Source organism: Elgaria multicarinata, chromosome 7 (assembly GCF_023053635.1).
Source record: "Elgaria multicarinata webbii isolate HBS135686 ecotype San Diego chromosome 7, rElgMul1.1.pri, whole genome shotgun sequence".
Taxonomy (NCBI): domain Eukaryota; kingdom Metazoa; phylum Chordata; class Lepidosauria; order Squamata; family Anguidae; genus Elgaria; species Elgaria multicarinata.
The window spans coordinates 102,914,608-102,931,507 of NC_086177.1; the positions used below are offsets into that span (position 1 = coordinate 102,914,608).

Below are 16,900 nucleotides of genomic sequence, written 5' to 3' on the forward strand. Positions count from 1 at the left end.
AAGCCTTAAGGGAAGCTTTTGAACTATTTAGAATGGGGAAAGTATTCTGGGAAAGTTGGGGAAGGGGGTGTCGTCATCTGGGGCTAGCAAGTGGGCCAGGTTTGGTCCATAGGCCTGAGGTTCAACACCCTCGGTATAGGGGAAGCCTATTCATAGAATCATAGAATAGCAGAGTTGGAAGGGGCCTACAAGGCCATCGAGTCCAACCCCCTGCTCAATGCAGGAATCCACCCTAAAGCATCCCCGACAGATGCTTGTCCAGCTGCCTCTTGAAGGCCTCTAGTGTGGGAGAGCCCACAACCTCCCTAGGTAACTGATTCCATTGTCGTACTGCTCTAACAGTCAGGAAGTTTTTCCTGATGTCCAGCTGGAATCTGGTTTCCTTTAACTTGAGCCCGTTATTCCGTGTCCTGCACTCTGGGAGGATCGAGAAGAGATCCTGGCCCTTCTCTGTGTGACAACCTTTTAAGTATTTGAAGAGTGCTCTCATGTCTCCCCTCAATCTTTTCTTCTCCAGGCTAAACATGCCCAGTTCTTTCAGTCTCTCCTCATAGGGCTTTGTTTCCAGACCCCTGATCATCCTGGTTGCCCTCCTCTGAATACGTTCATGAGCCTTTGCTCATGGGCAGGCTTCCCCTGGTGCATGCAATACCAGCCAATGCATGGGCTTCCAGTGATTCTCGTCAACAGTACAGCAGCATCCATTGCATCATGCCTCCTTCATGCGTGAAGGGGATACTTGGTGCTGTTGTAACCTGATAAAGCAATATTAGTATTGCAAGCTCTCAGTTCTCCATGCTAATTTGTCAGACGGGTGCAGCCGTTACCCAGCGTATCCCTATAATATCCAATCTTCACCCTCTGCAGGCCAACTTGCTGCATGACAGGCTGACACAGATATTGGAGCGCACAGTTCGGTAAGTCTTTATGCGATATATTTGCTTGAGGTTGTGCACAGTATGATTAAAAGATCATTCCAGGTTTCCACGAGAGTTTGTGCATATATTTATTCATTATTAACGTTTATATACCACCTTATCAACTAAAAAGCTATCATGCTGGCTAGGGGATGCTGGGAGTTGTAGGACTTAGGGGTGGATGGAATCACCTGGGTCTGCACTCAGCAGGTGCTCAAGCTGCTGCCACCACCCTGGAGGTCTTGGTGAGCATTTTGGGAGCACCCCACAGCTCATCGCTCCTCCATGCGAGCTGCCATTTTAACACAAGATGGGCGTTCTAGATTTTCATATATCTCATGTAACACACAACGGTGGCTGTAAAGGGCCATTTCTGTGAATTAGAGTAATTATTTGGTTGGGCGGTGGAGTTCTAGAAGTTTCTCTAGGTTTGGCCAAGATAAATTAAACCAAGCATTCAGTGAAGTCTAAAAATAACAAACCTGTTTCGTATGTCAACTTCTCTAGACCTCCTCCTAGCCCTTCTGGAACGATGGCCATCACCACTGGACGTGCTCATTACCAGTCTATCCCAGTCTACGAGATGAAGTTTCCAGATCTTTGTGTGTATTGAGTCTCCTTTGAATTCATCAATAAGACAGCTTTTCAGCATCCCAGATAATTACTCCATCTAATTTAACCGTGTGTCTGCCTAGAGCAGATTACTTTTTTTCATTTTAAATTAGGTATGTCCACCTAGTTTAATTTTTTTTAAAAAAAAAACCAACAAAATTATTTTGAAATTAACATTTCTCTTTTTTATTTTTTATTTTTGCTTTTGTTCATTTTATTTTAGTGTTTTATTACTTTTAGATTTTAAATTGCAAATGTCTTCCCCCACCCTTTATCCATGAACTTTTGTTACAGGATTAACACATATATAAACACTTTCCCCCCTCCTACTACACGTTGATATATTTACAGCACATGTGACTTTTTGTTCGCATAGTTTTATGTGGTATAGGACTTCTCTTAGCAAATAGAAAATGTGATTCTCTTTGTGACTTCTAGAACAATCCAACGGCCTCTAGACAGCATCTCAGGGGCCATAGAAATTGTTCAGAAAAAACCCTGCAAAGCTCTAACCTTGGAAGGTGTTTTTTCCCCACCAGTGTCGGAGCCCCGCTCCTGGCTACCCCCAACCACATGGATGGCTCCATCTAAGGGGTCAGAATTCGGACCTCATGGGGGGGTTAGCATGTTGGGGTTGTGGCAGTGGGTCAGTGTGTGGGGGGGGACTGTGGAACCAAAGGAACCAGACCCCTCTCAGCCTCCAAACATGGAGGAGAAGTTGGACCAGCTCTGAGGCCAATCTCAACTGAATTTTGAAGTCGGAGTGAGAAAAGAGGCAGGACACACCTCCACCTCTACTCTTGTTCTGCCCACAAGAGTCTGGCAGAGCTTTGAACAGAACGGAGCCTCCAAGGTTGGAGTCCTGCACCCTCCAGATGCCTTCCCCTTTAGGATTGTGCTCCTAAAGTTCTAAGACGGGATTTAAATCACATTGAAACTGGATGTCATGACTGTGCCCCAAGGAATCTCGGAAGAACTGTAATAGGGTGAAAACCATGAGATTCTTTATTAGCCTGTTCACAGAACTGCAGATCCTAAGACGTCTTGGTTAGGAGGAACTGTGGCAGTTATAAATAGGCTTGAAATGCATTTAGATTTCTGTGCCCTGATGCAATCAGAGAACCTACATGTACAGATGAGGCTGTGCATACACTTTCCCCCAGAATAAAAGCCCGATCCAGAAACGGACTGCATGTGAGTGGTTTTCAGTTCTGCCAGCAATCTCTTTGGAGGGAAGGGGGAGAGGGGGGGCTGGGTTCAGTCCATCTCTTCTCTATCCCCCAATTGATTGGCAGTATTGAAAGCAGCTTGATTTGCAGTTTCACTCCTGCATTGGGCTTTCAGCCCATGGGAATGCGTGTGCAGGGCCCCATTTTGCATGTGTGTTCCCTGGAGTTGAAACAGACTTGGTGTAGACAATAACGATAGATAGATAGATAGATAGATAGATAGATAGATAGAATTATTATCTTCATCCTGGGACACCCGAGAATTAGTCTTTCTCTTTTTCAATGCGAATATAATGGATTGGAACTTATTAAAAGGGGTTGGTTTTTTTATGAGAAAGATTAACAAGATGAGCTGTGCGTTCTGCCAAAAATCAAAGGCTGTGATGTTGAGCCCTTGGGCTCCCATGGCTGGCTATGCCACATGCAGTTCAGTGCAAATGTGGAGCACTTTCTTCCGCTAGCCATGGGAATACTCACCTCATAGCTACAGAGCTGCATCGCTGGCTTGTAGCCAAGGTGTTTGGCTTGAGAGGCAAGTTGTTTACATTGGTAGCTGTGAAAAGTGCAGTATTTTTTCACACCAAAATTAATATAGTTTCATATAGATGGTGGTTTTAAAAAAAATGCAGAGTATTTTGTTAATGTCAACTTCAGGGCAATTAGAGGGAAAGTAAGTTATATATTTGATATGACAAGGATCAGATACAGGCATTTTATGTTTCAACTGTGAAATTGGGAAAGCAAATGAGTACATTGTGTGGAATATGTCTCTCTGTATTGTTTGGCAAAATTTCGTGGCTGATGAAATCTTTTTCCATAGGTTACGTTGTGTTGTAGTCCAACAATAACATATTCTAAGACTCCTTGGTTTGTACAGGCTTTATTAGATGGTAAGCTACATTTCATAGGATTTGTGTATTTGATATAAAACCTTGCCTATATAAAGTTAGAAGAACATAATCTTTCGTTTCAGCTGTACTACAATGTATTGTGTAAAAACATAATAATATTTAGGATTTCCCCCCTTGCCTATTGTGCATTTCTGAAGATAAAGTAGAAGAGGCACTGTAGCAGAGAGATCATATTTGCAAGATTTGACCTCCGTGGCTGGGATCCAAAGAGCCCAGTATGTGCACCTAAAGCAGCCTTCCCCAACCTATTGCTCTCCAGATCTCTTAGACTACAACTCCCATGATCCCCAATGGCCACACTGACTGGTGATGATGGAAGTTGTAGTCCAATGTTTCTGGAGGCTCCCAGGTTGGCGAAGGCTGATGAAAGGATGTGCCAATGTTTCCCTTCTGATTGCAGCTACTTGCATTTTGTTGGATGACGCTCAGTCTCCATTGAGTCTCCCAATATTTCGAGGCAGGTGAGGAGTGGGGGTTGCAAGGAGAGCCCAGGAAAGCCACCCTGATGGGTTTTGATCTTGGCCTATATTCAGCCAGACTGATCTTTAAACAATTCAACCATAATCAACTTGGCCTTCTTCTCCCTAGATCTTAAATTTCTTTCGAAAATTTAAACCAAGCTTTGAAATGAAGAATTAACATGAACTCCTTTTTGGTTTGCATGTAATGGGACACCAGAGTACGGGTTGAGTCTGGATTGTTGTGAGGTGCAAACCCTGCACTATGGTCTACCTATGGGTTGTTAAATATGAACAACCCAGAGTTCACAACCCAACAACAAACCGTGAGTTCTTTTCCTGGGTTGCCTGTGGTTAGTGCAAGGTTTGTACATAACAACAACCCATGATTCAATGACAACCCATACTAGGGATGGGTAAAATTATGAACGCTTGCCCCGTGGGCGCGCACCCCTCTGTTGCTGCCACCCACCTCCATGAGCCAGGCCTCCACTGAGCACTCATGAGGGTCGCAAGCACTCAGCATCCTCCCAACCTGGCTTCCCTTTCTTCCCCCTGCATTAACCGCAGCCACCATTAACGCAGCAGGGACGAAGTGTGCAAATTCTGGAGCTTCTGGAAATTGTCCACTTTCCCCCACTGTGTCAAAGGCGGCCAAGACAGGCGGTTGCTGAATCCACGTGGCCGCAGCTCTGCACTTGCGCTGAGCGCATTCGACTGGGTCCATGAGGGCCGGACACAGGGGCGTCTGCTGCCCTCACGGACACAGTCGGACACTTATGACAACCCTAACCCATACTCAACTCATACTCTGGGTTGTCATCACGTATGAACCAGCCATATATTTATAAGCAGTTCCATTGCTGACTTAACCATTTTGACTAATTTCCCCCATCTTCTCCGTTAGCAATTGCTGGGGCATGCTGGGAGTTGTAGGGCTTTTTTCTGTCTAAACATGCATAGGACTGCACCCTAATTTAAAGAGGCGAATTACTATTTTAATAAATTCGTAACCGTGTAAACCTTTTAGGGCTCAGGCAGATCCATAGGGCTACGGGTAACCTTTTAAACATTGCCCCACCACTGTCCTGATATTCCCCTCCCTATAGCTGCCTTTCATCTTCCCTCCCTACACACATATATGCAACATGGCTAAAGGTCCTTAGAGCAAAATGTTCATCAGCCATGCAATGTGTGGATCCGCAGTCAGACGGAACAATCCAGAAATTCCCTGTGCGGGTTCACAAACTGCCATAAGGGCCCCGTCGTGCTCCTTGGGTCCCATCAAACAGTTTTTTTTAGACACCTAGCTATGCACCTTCTTCTCTACAGTGCACTTGTCCAAATTAATGAATGAAAACTACCCTATCACACAGTGTTGTGTTCCCAAGTATCCTCTTGATCATATGCTTTAGCAAAATAAGCACTTCTTACTCATCAACATTTTCCACCTCTTTGTCTTTTTGTAATACAAGGTATGGCTGTGGTAGATGGCCTATAGCAGCCTTCCTCAACCTGGGGCGCTCCAGATGTGTTGGACTGCACCTCCCAGAATGCCCCAGCCAGCATTCTGGGAGGTGTAGTCCAACACATCTGGAGCGCCCCAGGTTGAGGAAGGCTGGCCTATAGGAATGTATTTAAATATGTGCAACAAAAGGCAAAGGTGTAGACCATGATCCATTAAATCGGCACGAAGAGTTATTGCCGTGCTTTCTGATATGAGCAGAAGACATCCAACGTGCAAATTGAGCAGTTGTTGTGCACATACGTGGTGTGTGGTTTTTCTTTATAGGAAAGAGAGCCGCTGCATATGTGGGAATCTTTAGGTTGCTTCTGCAGGATACTTTTTACCACTGACATTTTGTAGCTGTTCTTTTCATGCTCAATCCTCCAGGGAATTTCCCCTGTGCCAAGCCCTGTCAAAATGAATGGGATCTGCACAGGCGCCCGGTTGCTCATCTTCCAGTGGCTTCATTGAGCAGGAGAAACTTCCCAGGATGATTGTGGCTGCTCCTTTTTTTGCACAAAACTAAATAGAAGGAGCGCTGTCAACAAAGAACCACATCTACTCGGGGTCTACTGATACATGAATACATACGTGCAGTCTTGCACATTTTCCTTTTGTTTAGATGGTGCAGTTATCCATAGTATCTAAAGAATCTCCTGTTCCTTGCACACTTCCAGGACTTAGAATTGTGTTGTATGCACATAAATGCCCCTATTTTTACATGTTGTGGCCAGTTGTCTTTGCACACTGGGACTTGATATTTGTAACAGAGTTAATGTTGACTGTTTCTTTCTTGGTATCTTATCCATCTAAACTAGGGGTGGGGAATGTGTGGGTTTCCAGATGTTCTTGGACTGCCACTCCCATTGGTGCTAGCTAGCATAGCCATTTGTGGGGGACGATGGGAGTTGCAGTTTGAAAACTAGACCCCTGGGTTAAGGTTTATATGTAGTCTAGCTTTCCATTTCCCATTGTTTCTATAACTTCCTGACTCTTAGAGAAAATTGCTGTTATGTAACCTGAAAGTGCAGTTGTCCCCATGTTTTCGATTCAGCCAGTTGTCCAGCATAAAAATATGGTTAGCTGGTTTTTCTGACTTTCACCTTTTCTTGGCTTTACCTAATGAACAGTTTTTGTTAAATGTAAGAACATGCTTTCTGTAATCTTCTGTATTTAAGCAAATAAAAAGGGAAAAGCAAGTTAAACCATGCCGTTTGCAAATGTCTTTCTGACATTAAATGTGACGGGTACCTTAAACTTTCAGTGTGTGTTGATTTTCTTCCATGATAGATTTTATACTGATGAGTGGGGTTTAGCCGTTGTTGCAGAAACCTTTACCTGTGCTGACTTTATTCACATGTAAATGAAGTGTGTGTGTATATCCATAGGGGAGGCAAACACTAGGGGTGTGCACGGACCCCCCACTCCGCTTCACTTTAAGATCCGCCATTTTCGGATCGGCCCGCTCCGCCCCGCCCCCACTCCGCCTGTGCCCACTCAGCTCCGCTCGGAGCTCCGCACTTGCGGCCCAGACTTCCTGCTGGAACCACGGGCTCAATTGAAGACGGCGACGGACCCGTGGACGGAGGCAGGTAAGGGAGAGGAGGGGGGGTTTACCGGGCCCTGCCGCTGTCGCCGCATGGGCGACAGCAGCAGGGCCTGGTAAACCCCACTTACCTTTCCAGCGGAGCTCCGGATCGAGGCGAAGGATCCGCCTTCACCTCGATCCTCTTCGCCATGCTCCGCCGGCCCCCCAATCCTCTTCGCCTCTGCCTTAAGGGCAGGCGAAGTCCCCCGCTCCGCTACTGCTTCTCCGCTCCTAATCGGAGCGGAGCACATGCCTAGCAAACACCCATATGTTCCAATCCAGAAAGAACCAGCCACTGGAAGATAATTGCATCTTCAACTTAACTCAGTTTCCAGTGCCATTTAGCTCAAATGCAGAAAGACTTTAGGAAACTTGAAAAACTAGGGCAGCATCAATCGACTTGGGTTTTCTGTTCTTTTTTAGTTTTTGTGAGAACTGAACTGTACAGTGATTTACTTTATCTAAGTGCATTGCTTGCTGAGCTACAGAACACTGAAAACAAAACAAAAAAATCCACAAGGAAGGGGTTTTGGACACTCTCAAGCACTCTAAAAACGACTCAGCAGTAGTGTGAACTCATTGTGAATCTAGCTCTGTGTGTGTGCGTGTATGATTTTCAAGTACTCCATTTATTCTGAGCATGAGCAACAGTGGCGATTAGACATGGGTGAAACCCCTGCAAGCACTTTTTCACACGACACACCATTAATTCATGGAATTGAAAGGTACAAGGAACATTGATAACTTCTAATTTAGAAGGCTTCAACAGCCAACCAATTGACCACTGTAGGAAACAGGATACTGTATTAGGTGGACCTGTGGAAGGACCTTATGGAATTCACTACCACAAGATGTGGAGACGCCCACCAATTTGCATGGCTTTAAAAGAGGGTTGGATAAATTCCTGGAGGAGAAGGCCATCAATAGCTACTAGCCCTGATGGTTATGTGCTACCTCCAGTATCCCAGTTGTTGGGGGACATGGGTGGGAGGGTGCTGTTGCACCATGTCCTGCTTTGTTGGTTCCTGGTCGACAGCTGGTTCTGGACCAGATGGATCCTCGGTCTAATCCAGCCTGGCATTTCTTACGTTCTTTTCTTATGGATGTCCTGAATTTAACGCCAAAAGGATTCATTACAAATTGGGGCTTCTAAGCCCCATCATGCTCCTGACGAGGTCACTAGGTATGCAACAGGTCCTAGAAGCCTCCTTGAAATATGTGCTTCTCCAGGCATAGATAGGATGCTTTCTGCCATGCCTTCCCAAACCGTTGTATTGCTTAGTGGAGGTAGGAATCATGTGGATGTGTGAAACCCTCATGAAGCCTGGGGTGTTTGTGGTCTGGATGGTTCCCCCCCCCCCCATTGCCACCTCTAGTAGCTCGGCAAAGTGGGTGGTGCTGGGGGAAAGTGCAGTCTGGGGAGGTCTCTAAACTGCATCACAATCTTAGTAAGGATTTGGAGAACTTTATGGCCCAGGTTAGGATGACAATGATCAAGCATAGAGAAGAGCACTTGCATATATAGGCCATTGGAAACCTTCCATGACACCATCCAGTGATCTCAGGACTGCTTACAGAAAGGCTATAATTTAGTGGGAAAGCACCTGCATTGCATGCGGATGTGCTTTGGGGCCTAACATCTCCAGCCAAAAGGATCTTGAGTCATAGACCTGAGAAAATCACCTTCCTGGAACCTTAGAGAATTGCTGTCATGGAGGCACTACTATGGCAGATGGACCAATGGTCTCATTCAGCATAAAGCAGTTCCATACATTCATATCCTCACAAGCCTTTTCAAGATGGCCACATAGCAGCCCATGCCGGGTTTGTCTCCTCCTCCTCTTCATCCACTCCTTTCCAGTGGCAGCCTACAAATAGGCCCCAACTATAATAGTTGATTTTCTAAACGTTGCTTCTCCTGTTGGTTTTATTAACATTAAAAACAACCCACTGTACAATCCACACCTCTTTTTTTCCTGAAAGAGGAAAAATTGGATTCATAAAATTAAGCAAGATGAGTAGATGTGATTTTGGGGGATCCATGGTTAGGGTCTCCTACATTTATATTAAAAACATTAATAACTACTGTGTGGGGAGGGTGGCAAATGCCTTTTTCTTGATTAACACCAATACGCTTCTAAACCTACTACTTGCCCTAGGGAGGATAAATTACAGACAAACATATGATATCTGTAAGTGTCCCCAGCTGGACAAATAGATGGGACGGGGATGCTAATGAGGGGTGTGTGTGCTGATTTAGAACCGAAAAATGGCATGGGATGAAAGGGTTAACTCTTCTCCTTGTCTCTCTCTCTCTCTCTCACACACACACACACACACTGCTGTAGTTCTGATCCAAAGTGACTCCCCCTAAACAGCATATATATATATATATATATATATATATATATATATATATATATATAGTATTTTCTGGCGTATAAGACTACTTTTTAACCCAGGAAAATCTTCTCAAAAGTTGGGGGTCGTCTTATATGCCCAGTATAAGATGACTTTTTAACCCAGGAAGATCTTCTCAAAAGTTGGGGGTCGTCTTATACGCCCAGTATAAGATGACTTTTTAACCCAGGAAGATCTTCTCAAAAGTTGGGGGTCGTCTTATATGCCCAGTATAAGATGACTTTTTAACCCAGGAAGATCTTCTCAAAAGTTGGGGGTCGTCTTATACGCCCAGTCGACTTATACGCCGGAAAATACGGTGTATATATAGAAAAAAAAACCTACAGGAAACCCTCAGAATATAATCACAGCTCTTCGACGTCACATCCTGTTGTATTATAAACCAGGATAGCATGCAGGCTGCCTGTTGAATACTCCTGCTAGCTTCCCAACTTGACACAGAAATGCTGATTATCTTGTTTGCAACGGTGCACCTCTGGCGTTTCCCCGTGCATGGTGTGCTGCTCTCTTTCCCCTTCTCAAAATGCCCCTTGCTGGTTCTGCCTCCTCACTGCTGCTCTCTTCCTCACTGGAGACGCTGGGGACGCCAATCCCAGCGCTGCTGGCGGGCATTTTGTGGCCTCCCCTCCGGCAAAACTGTCTGTCCCCTTGGCATGCGTGCCTGTTGGGAGATCTCAGGGTGTCATTGAAGGAGGCCGTCGCCATGCACTCAGCCGCGGCCTTGTCGCAGGAACACAGGAGCTTTTCACACATGCTCCACCCAACACCTAAGAAAAAGAGGATTGATACTGCTGTGTTTAAGAAGATTTGGACCAAATAATAAAGATGTGTTGTGGTGAAAATGTCAAATGAATTTGGGAATGTCTGAAAACTCTGGCCCTGTTCAGATGATGACACACTCGTTTAATCACTCTCCTATATGTTGTAAGGGGAGTCATCTTCTTTTTAATTAAAAGAATTGTTTTTTATTGTAATAGGCAATGGATTCTGTTGATCATTCACTTACACGTTGGTGTGTGATCAAAACACACAACCTCTGATCTTGAATTTCTTTCTGGGTGGCATCCCAGTTTCTTAACTTGCTCCAGGCAGCAATGATGAGAGAAACAGCACCTTTAGTTAAACAGAGAGAGTGGCATAGAGTGCATTTCAATAGCATCCTCTGATCGTTGTAAAATTTGCATTTTCATACGATTTGTTAATGTGTTCTGCTCTGAGCAAATTCCATGATTTGGAAGTGCTTTTAAGACACAGAGGTGAAACTAGAGCAGCCTTCCTCAACCTGGGGCGCTCCAGATGTGTTGGACTGCATCTCCCAGAATGCCCCAGCCAGCTGGCTGGGGCATTCTGGGAGTTGTAGTCCAACACATCTGGAGCGCCCCAGGTTGAGGAAGGCTGAACTAGAGGATCACACCCTCAACTAAAGAGCCCATGAACAACCATGAGTAGGGAATGATGAGTGCATGATAAATGCCTCGTGGAAAAAAGGTTCAATTCTAGTCCTCCCCCATTCCACCCAAGGTTCTGCTTTATATTTTGTCTCCACTGGAAACTAGTCATTATGAGAAGCAGGGACTTTTTAGTGGCTGCCCACTCCCCCAGAAATAGAACTCCCGAGGGAGTGGCAAATAGCCCACTCTCTCCTCTACATTTTTATACAGGCAAACCCACTTTTCCAGAAAGTTTTGTGTGTGGCGGGGGTGGAGGCTAAGCTCACTCTGAACATATTCTTTACTGTGTTACAACTTCTATATTTTTGTTATATTGCCCTTAGGCATCTTTTAGGACAAGGCTATAAATAAACTAAGAGAGCAAGTCTATGGTCCCTGGGTGATCATCGGAAAAGCAGCCTTGGAGGAGAAAAGAGGGTATTCTAGTGGGCAAGGAGGGAAGGACAGAGTGCAGGACACGGAATAATGGGCTGAAGTGACAGGAAGCCAGATTCTGGCTGGACATCAGGAAAAACTTCCTGACTGTTAGAGCAGTACGACAATGGAACAAGTTACCTAGGGAAGTTGTGGGCTGTCCCACACTAGAGGCATTCAAGAGGCAGCTGGACAACCATCTGTCAGGGATGCTTTAAGGTGGATTCCTGCATTGAGCAGGGGGTTGGACTCAATCGCCTTATAGGCCCCTTTCAACTCTACTATTCTATGATTCTATGACACTGGGGAGACCAGGATCTGAGTTATCCTGAGCATCTTCCAGCCTCCTTACCTACCCCTCCGAAGATCCCTCGCTAGACAGGCCAAAAAGCCCATCTAGCGAAATCTGCAGAGCAGGAAGACGAGGAGGTGAAGATTGCCTCTGCCTCTCCTCCCCTCCCTGCATTGGATGATCAGATGCTTCCAAGTTTGGGGGCTTCCAGTCCCTGAGGACACAATTGATAGGATCACGCCCTAAAAAAAATGGTTTTGTAGAAGTGTGTGGGAGGTGTTTGTCGATCACTTTGAACCATTTGCATTAAAAGTGTTTTGGGAGGGAGCAACCTGTCCAGAGCATCAGTCGGCTGGCCTCTTCCTTCCTGGCCACAGTAGCAGCCGTATAATTCGAACTCCTCTGGGCACCGGTCAGTTAAACAATAGAGCATCTCGCCTAACTGTGGCAGCTCCCTCTGGACTCTTCCATTGTCTCTCAGTTGGAGAAAGGTCAAACGGTCGCAAACTATAGAAAGGGGGAGAAATCTGGGTCACACAGTTAGACTTCCTGGGCTGCATCCAACATGGCGCGAGGGACATCGGCTTATGCAATGGAATTTCTCCTTTCCCCCTGCACCTTCATTCACCCCAAATGTCCAGGAAGACCAAGGAGATATCGCTACCCTAGAGCTCATAGGGCCCCAGCCCCAGATCTATTCCCCGGGGACCTGAGTAACTATTGGTGTGAATTGAGCATAGCTCAATGGTTATGCAGGAGTCAGTTTTCAAGGGGGATTCCAGAAGGGGAGGAAAGGGTTAATTCTTCCCACATGCTGCAACACCCCTTCACTATCCACCCCTCACACTTATCAGGGGATTTCAATGGGGATATGGAAATTTTATGCAGATTTCTGTCTTATAGACTGGGCCCCGAATTCTTTAAGGGTCTATCATCGCCTCTACCCAGCGTCCAGGGCTGACTGTAGGGGCATGGGTGGCCTGTAGAAACGGGAATCTGTTCCCCCAGAAGTGTATGTTCAGCTGATGGACAGACATCATTGGATACAACCCTCTGTGTACATCATCATCATCATCATCATCATCTTACAAACACTCCATGAACCTTTTAATAGACCAATAATGGGAAGGGGATGGGTTTCTTCTTGAAGAATACAAACATTGACTTCTGATTTATTTAAGACCAAATCCCAATATGGTGGATTTCCATCCCCCCACACCCCACTTCAAATTTCATTAGATAACTATTGCAAATTATTAAACTACACATTTCTCAAACTCCAACTTTTCCCTTGGACTTCTTCCAGTTAAATTGCTGGTTGAAGAGAGAGCATTTCTCACCTTCTCCAAGAAGTTTTTCAGGATCTGGTGTCTCTTCTGGAGGCACTGTGGAAAATGCTGTGCCTTCCTCTCCACCAATCTTGAAATTGTTCCCTGTAGATCAAATTAAAAGGACTCTTTTTAGAGCTGGTGAAGTTTAGTCTAACTGACAGCAAAAATGAAACGAATCAGAGTCTTGTAGCACACTGGAGTCTAATGCATCTCATGGACCAGAAGCTATTTTGCTTTTGACAAAATAGCTTCTCATCAAGTATTATGTTCCCAGAGTGGCCAAACAGGGGAAGCCCACAAGTAGCGCAAGAGTGCAACAGCATCCTGTCGAGGAAATCAAGCTGGTTCTTTTACCTAATGCCCACAGGTATAGGAAAATAGCTCTATAACACATTAGCTCAATACAACAGAAAGTTCATATCTTCCTGCTTAATTAAACCCTATTTTTAATTTTACACTTGATGTCACAAAACAGTCACAAAACGCTTGGTGTCACAGTTAAGCAGATAGTGTGATATTTTTAAAGGCTAGCTAACCACAAAAAGGAAATAGATAGTAAGACATATTTTTTAAGGCGAGCTAACCACAACTAGGAAACAGATGGAGATGTATTTCCTGTAGCTATTGTAATACCCATTATGGCATTCTAGTCAGAGAAGTACCTGAACTCTGTGTATGCCTAAGTGCTTTGCTTCTCATTGGTTGTTGTGTTGCATAGCTGTATTACGTATTATGATTGGTGTATTATGATTGGTGGGAAGGTTATGCCATTGTATCTGAGGGGACCTGACCCTATAAATATGTTAACCTTTCCTGAAATTGTTGGGCAGTTCCTCAAACTGCCACCTTGCAGCGCTGCTTGTAATAAACCTTCTAAGGAGAGAGAAATCGTGTCTTGAGAGCTTGTGACCACCACTCAGCGAACCAAAGGGGCCCGAGGTTTCGGGTTCCACCACAATCCTGCCATGCATGGACCACAGTTACTAGTATTCAGAGGCATACTGTCTCCGATGAGGGATGGGTAAGTATTAGAGGTGTGCACCAACCATTAGGGGTGTGCACGGACCCCCCGCTCCGCTTCACTTGCAGATCCGCCATTTTTCGGATCGGGCCGCTCCGCCCCGCCCCCGCTCCGCCCACTTCCGCTCCGCTCCGCCTGGAGCTCCGGATCCGGATCCGGAGCTCCGTTTCCCCCCCCCATAGGCTTGCATTGAAAGCTAAAAAATTATACAACTTTTTTTCTGTTCAAGTTAGAAACCTCATGTTTGGCACCATGACACCTCATGGGGATATACACACGCATGCCAAGTTTCAAAGCAATCCCATCATCCCCTGATTTTTGGCGAATTTTTGAAAATCGGGCACCCCACACACAACATCCCTGCGAGGTGTGTTAAAAAACACGGGGAAAAGCCCGTTCAGATGAAGAAAGAGAAGTTTCCCAGAATCCCAAGTTACCTGTTTTGCCTATGCCCTCCTCCAACTTTGGGATCATCATGACCGGGAGCTGACTCTGCCCCTCAGCCCTTTGAAAAAGGTATTTTTCCCGCCGATTTTTTAAAAACTTCTAGCCCGCGACCCGTACGATGCAGAAAGTTGAGAGTGGTCTCAAAATGACCCCCATCCACGACTCTCTGTGCACAAGAATTTTCAGAATGATAGCTTAAAAACCCCCCCCAGTTATCCCCGATTCTTTCCCTCAATGCAATCCTATGGGCGAAAAGCCGAAAATGCAGTTTGAGCCGCGCGGTTGACCCGATTTTCACAAAAATATAGCCCGCGACCCGTACGATGCAGAAAGTTGAGAGTGGTCTCAAAATGACCCCCATCCACGACTCTCTGTGCACAAGAATTTTCAGAATGATAGCTTAAACCCCCCCCCCAGTTATCCCCGATTCTTTCCCTCAATGCAATCCTATGGGCGAAAAGCCGAAAATGCAGTTTGAGCCGCGCGGTTGACCCGATTTTCACAAAAATATAGCCCGCGACCCGTACGATGCAGAAAGTTGAGAGTGGTCTCAAAATGACCCCCATCCACGACTCTCTGTGCACAAGAATTTTCAGAATGATAGCTTAAACCCCCCCCCAGTTATCCCCGATTCTTTCCCTCAATGCAATTCTATGGGCGAAAAGCCGAAAATGCAGTTTGAGCCGCGCGGTTGACCCGATTTTCACAAAAATATAGCCCGCGACCCGTACGATGCAGAAAGTTGAGAGTGGTCTCAAAATGACCCCCATCCACGACTCTCTGTGCACAAGAATTTTCAGAATGATAGCTTAAACCCCCCCCCCAGTTATCCCCGATTCTTTCCCTCAATGCAATTCTATGGGCGAAAAGCCGAAAATGCAGTTTGACCCGCGCGGTTGACCCGATTTTCACAAAAATATAGCCCGCGACCCGTACGATGCAGAAAGTTGAGAGTGGTCTCAAAATGACCCCCATCCACGACTCTCTGTGCACAAGAATTTTCAGAATGATAGCTTAAACCCCCCCCCCCAGTTATCCCCGATTCTTTCCCTCAATGCAATCCTATGGGCGAAAAGCCGAAAACGCAGTTTGACCCGCACGGTTGACCCGATTTTCACAAATATATAGCCCGTGACCCGTACGATGCAGAGAGGTGAGAGTGGTCTCAAAATGACCCCCATCCACGACTCTCTGTGCACAAGAATTTTCAGAATGATAGCTTCAAAAACAACGTAGTTATGCGCGATTATTTGCCGCAATGCAATCCTATGGCGAAATGTTTTCAAGATGGCGACCGGAGCGCTCCGCCTGAACTCGGAGCTCCGAAAAACGGCCGCTTCTCTTCGCCTTGCTTCTAGGGGGTCCGCGGTCCGCTCCTACTCCGCCTCTGGGTAAGGCGGAGCAGGCCAATCCGCTACTGCTTCTACGCTCCTAATCGGAGCGGAGCACATCCCTACCAACCATACAATTTCACTCTGGACCTTCAGAAAATGGCTTGATCCTGTTTGGATTGATTCGCTTTTTAAAACCATTTGCTTCAATTTAGGTACCAAACCCAAGACAAGATTTGAAAATCCAAAGCTCAAGCCTCCCATTGACTATCTCAAGAAATCCAAAACATGAAGAAAAGGAATGATGACAGAAGTTACAGCTGGAGGGTCTCACATTCCCCATCCTTGCCTTATGGGTTTTTTGTACTATAGGCACTTATTTACAAATAAACAAGCTGAGCATTTGAATAGGCAAATGCACAATATTTGAGAGTGTTAGGATTCTCCAGACATCATCACACTGTTCGTCTCATGTCCCATTCATGTTTGCGATCGCTGCTCATTTTTCACGAATGGGAAACTCGCACAAATTGAGTAGCGATTGAACAGGAGATCTGTGCAAATCTCCCCAAATTTGCACAAATTTCCTTACTGGCGCATGTTTCCTCCATAGGCTAAAAGCGGGGCTGATTCAGTCTATTGCAAAAATTTGCGCGAATCAGGAAAGTTGCATGAATCGAACTGGGAATCAGGAACAAGATGAATGCGAGGGCATGTTTGATGATTTGCAAATATTTTCGGCAGACGTGCTTGTGTTTGCATTCTGGGCCTTGAACGAGGAGTGCTTGCATGTTGTGCGAGCAAACGTGAAATTCTTATAATCCCTAGCTGAGCATAGATGGCAGTTTCATAGTTTAAACCCACTCCAACAGATATTGCTCCCCCATCTGTCTTCTAGTTGAGCGTTCTGCACATCAAGGGCCCCCAGTTCTGTCTCTAGCTACGGGCTGACTTTATTATTTATTTATTT

At 45.6% G+C, this 16,900-nt stretch overlaps 2 protein-coding genes across 3 annotated transcripts in view; one reads left to right on the forward strand and one right to left on the reverse strand.

Annotated features, from left to right (window-relative positions):
- EFR3A (EFR3 homolog A) overlaps positions 1 to 1,591 on the forward strand; it is a 96,224-nt gene extending 94,633 nt beyond the window's left edge. For both annotated transcript variants that reach the window (XM_063129915.1, XM_063129916.1), the window contains 2 exons: positions 868 to 917; positions 1,425 to 1,591. In XM_063129915.1, the coding sequence (XP_062985985.1) occupies positions 868 to 917; positions 1,425 to 1,530 (156 nt within the window). In that variant the 3' untranslated portion in view covers positions 1,531 to 1,591. The remainder of the gene's footprint in view (positions 1 to 867; positions 918 to 1,424) is intronic.
- An 8,314-nt stretch (positions 1,592 to 9,905) lies between these two features.
- The window catches only part of OC90 (otoconin 90), a 38,114-nt gene continuing 31,119 nt past the window's right edge, over positions 9,906 to 16,900 (reverse strand). Inside the window, exons 12-15 of the mRNA XM_063131332.1 lie at positions 13,141 to 13,233; positions 12,133 to 12,307; positions 10,650 to 10,756; positions 9,906 to 10,410 (exon numbers count right to left, since the gene is read on the reverse strand). Coding sequence (XP_062987402.1) covers positions 10,094 to 10,410; positions 10,650 to 10,756; positions 12,133 to 12,307; positions 13,141 to 13,233 — 692 coding nt within the window. The 3' untranslated portion in view covers positions 9,906 to 10,093. The remainder of the gene's footprint in view (positions 10,411 to 10,649; positions 10,757 to 12,132; positions 12,308 to 13,140; positions 13,234 to 16,900) is intronic.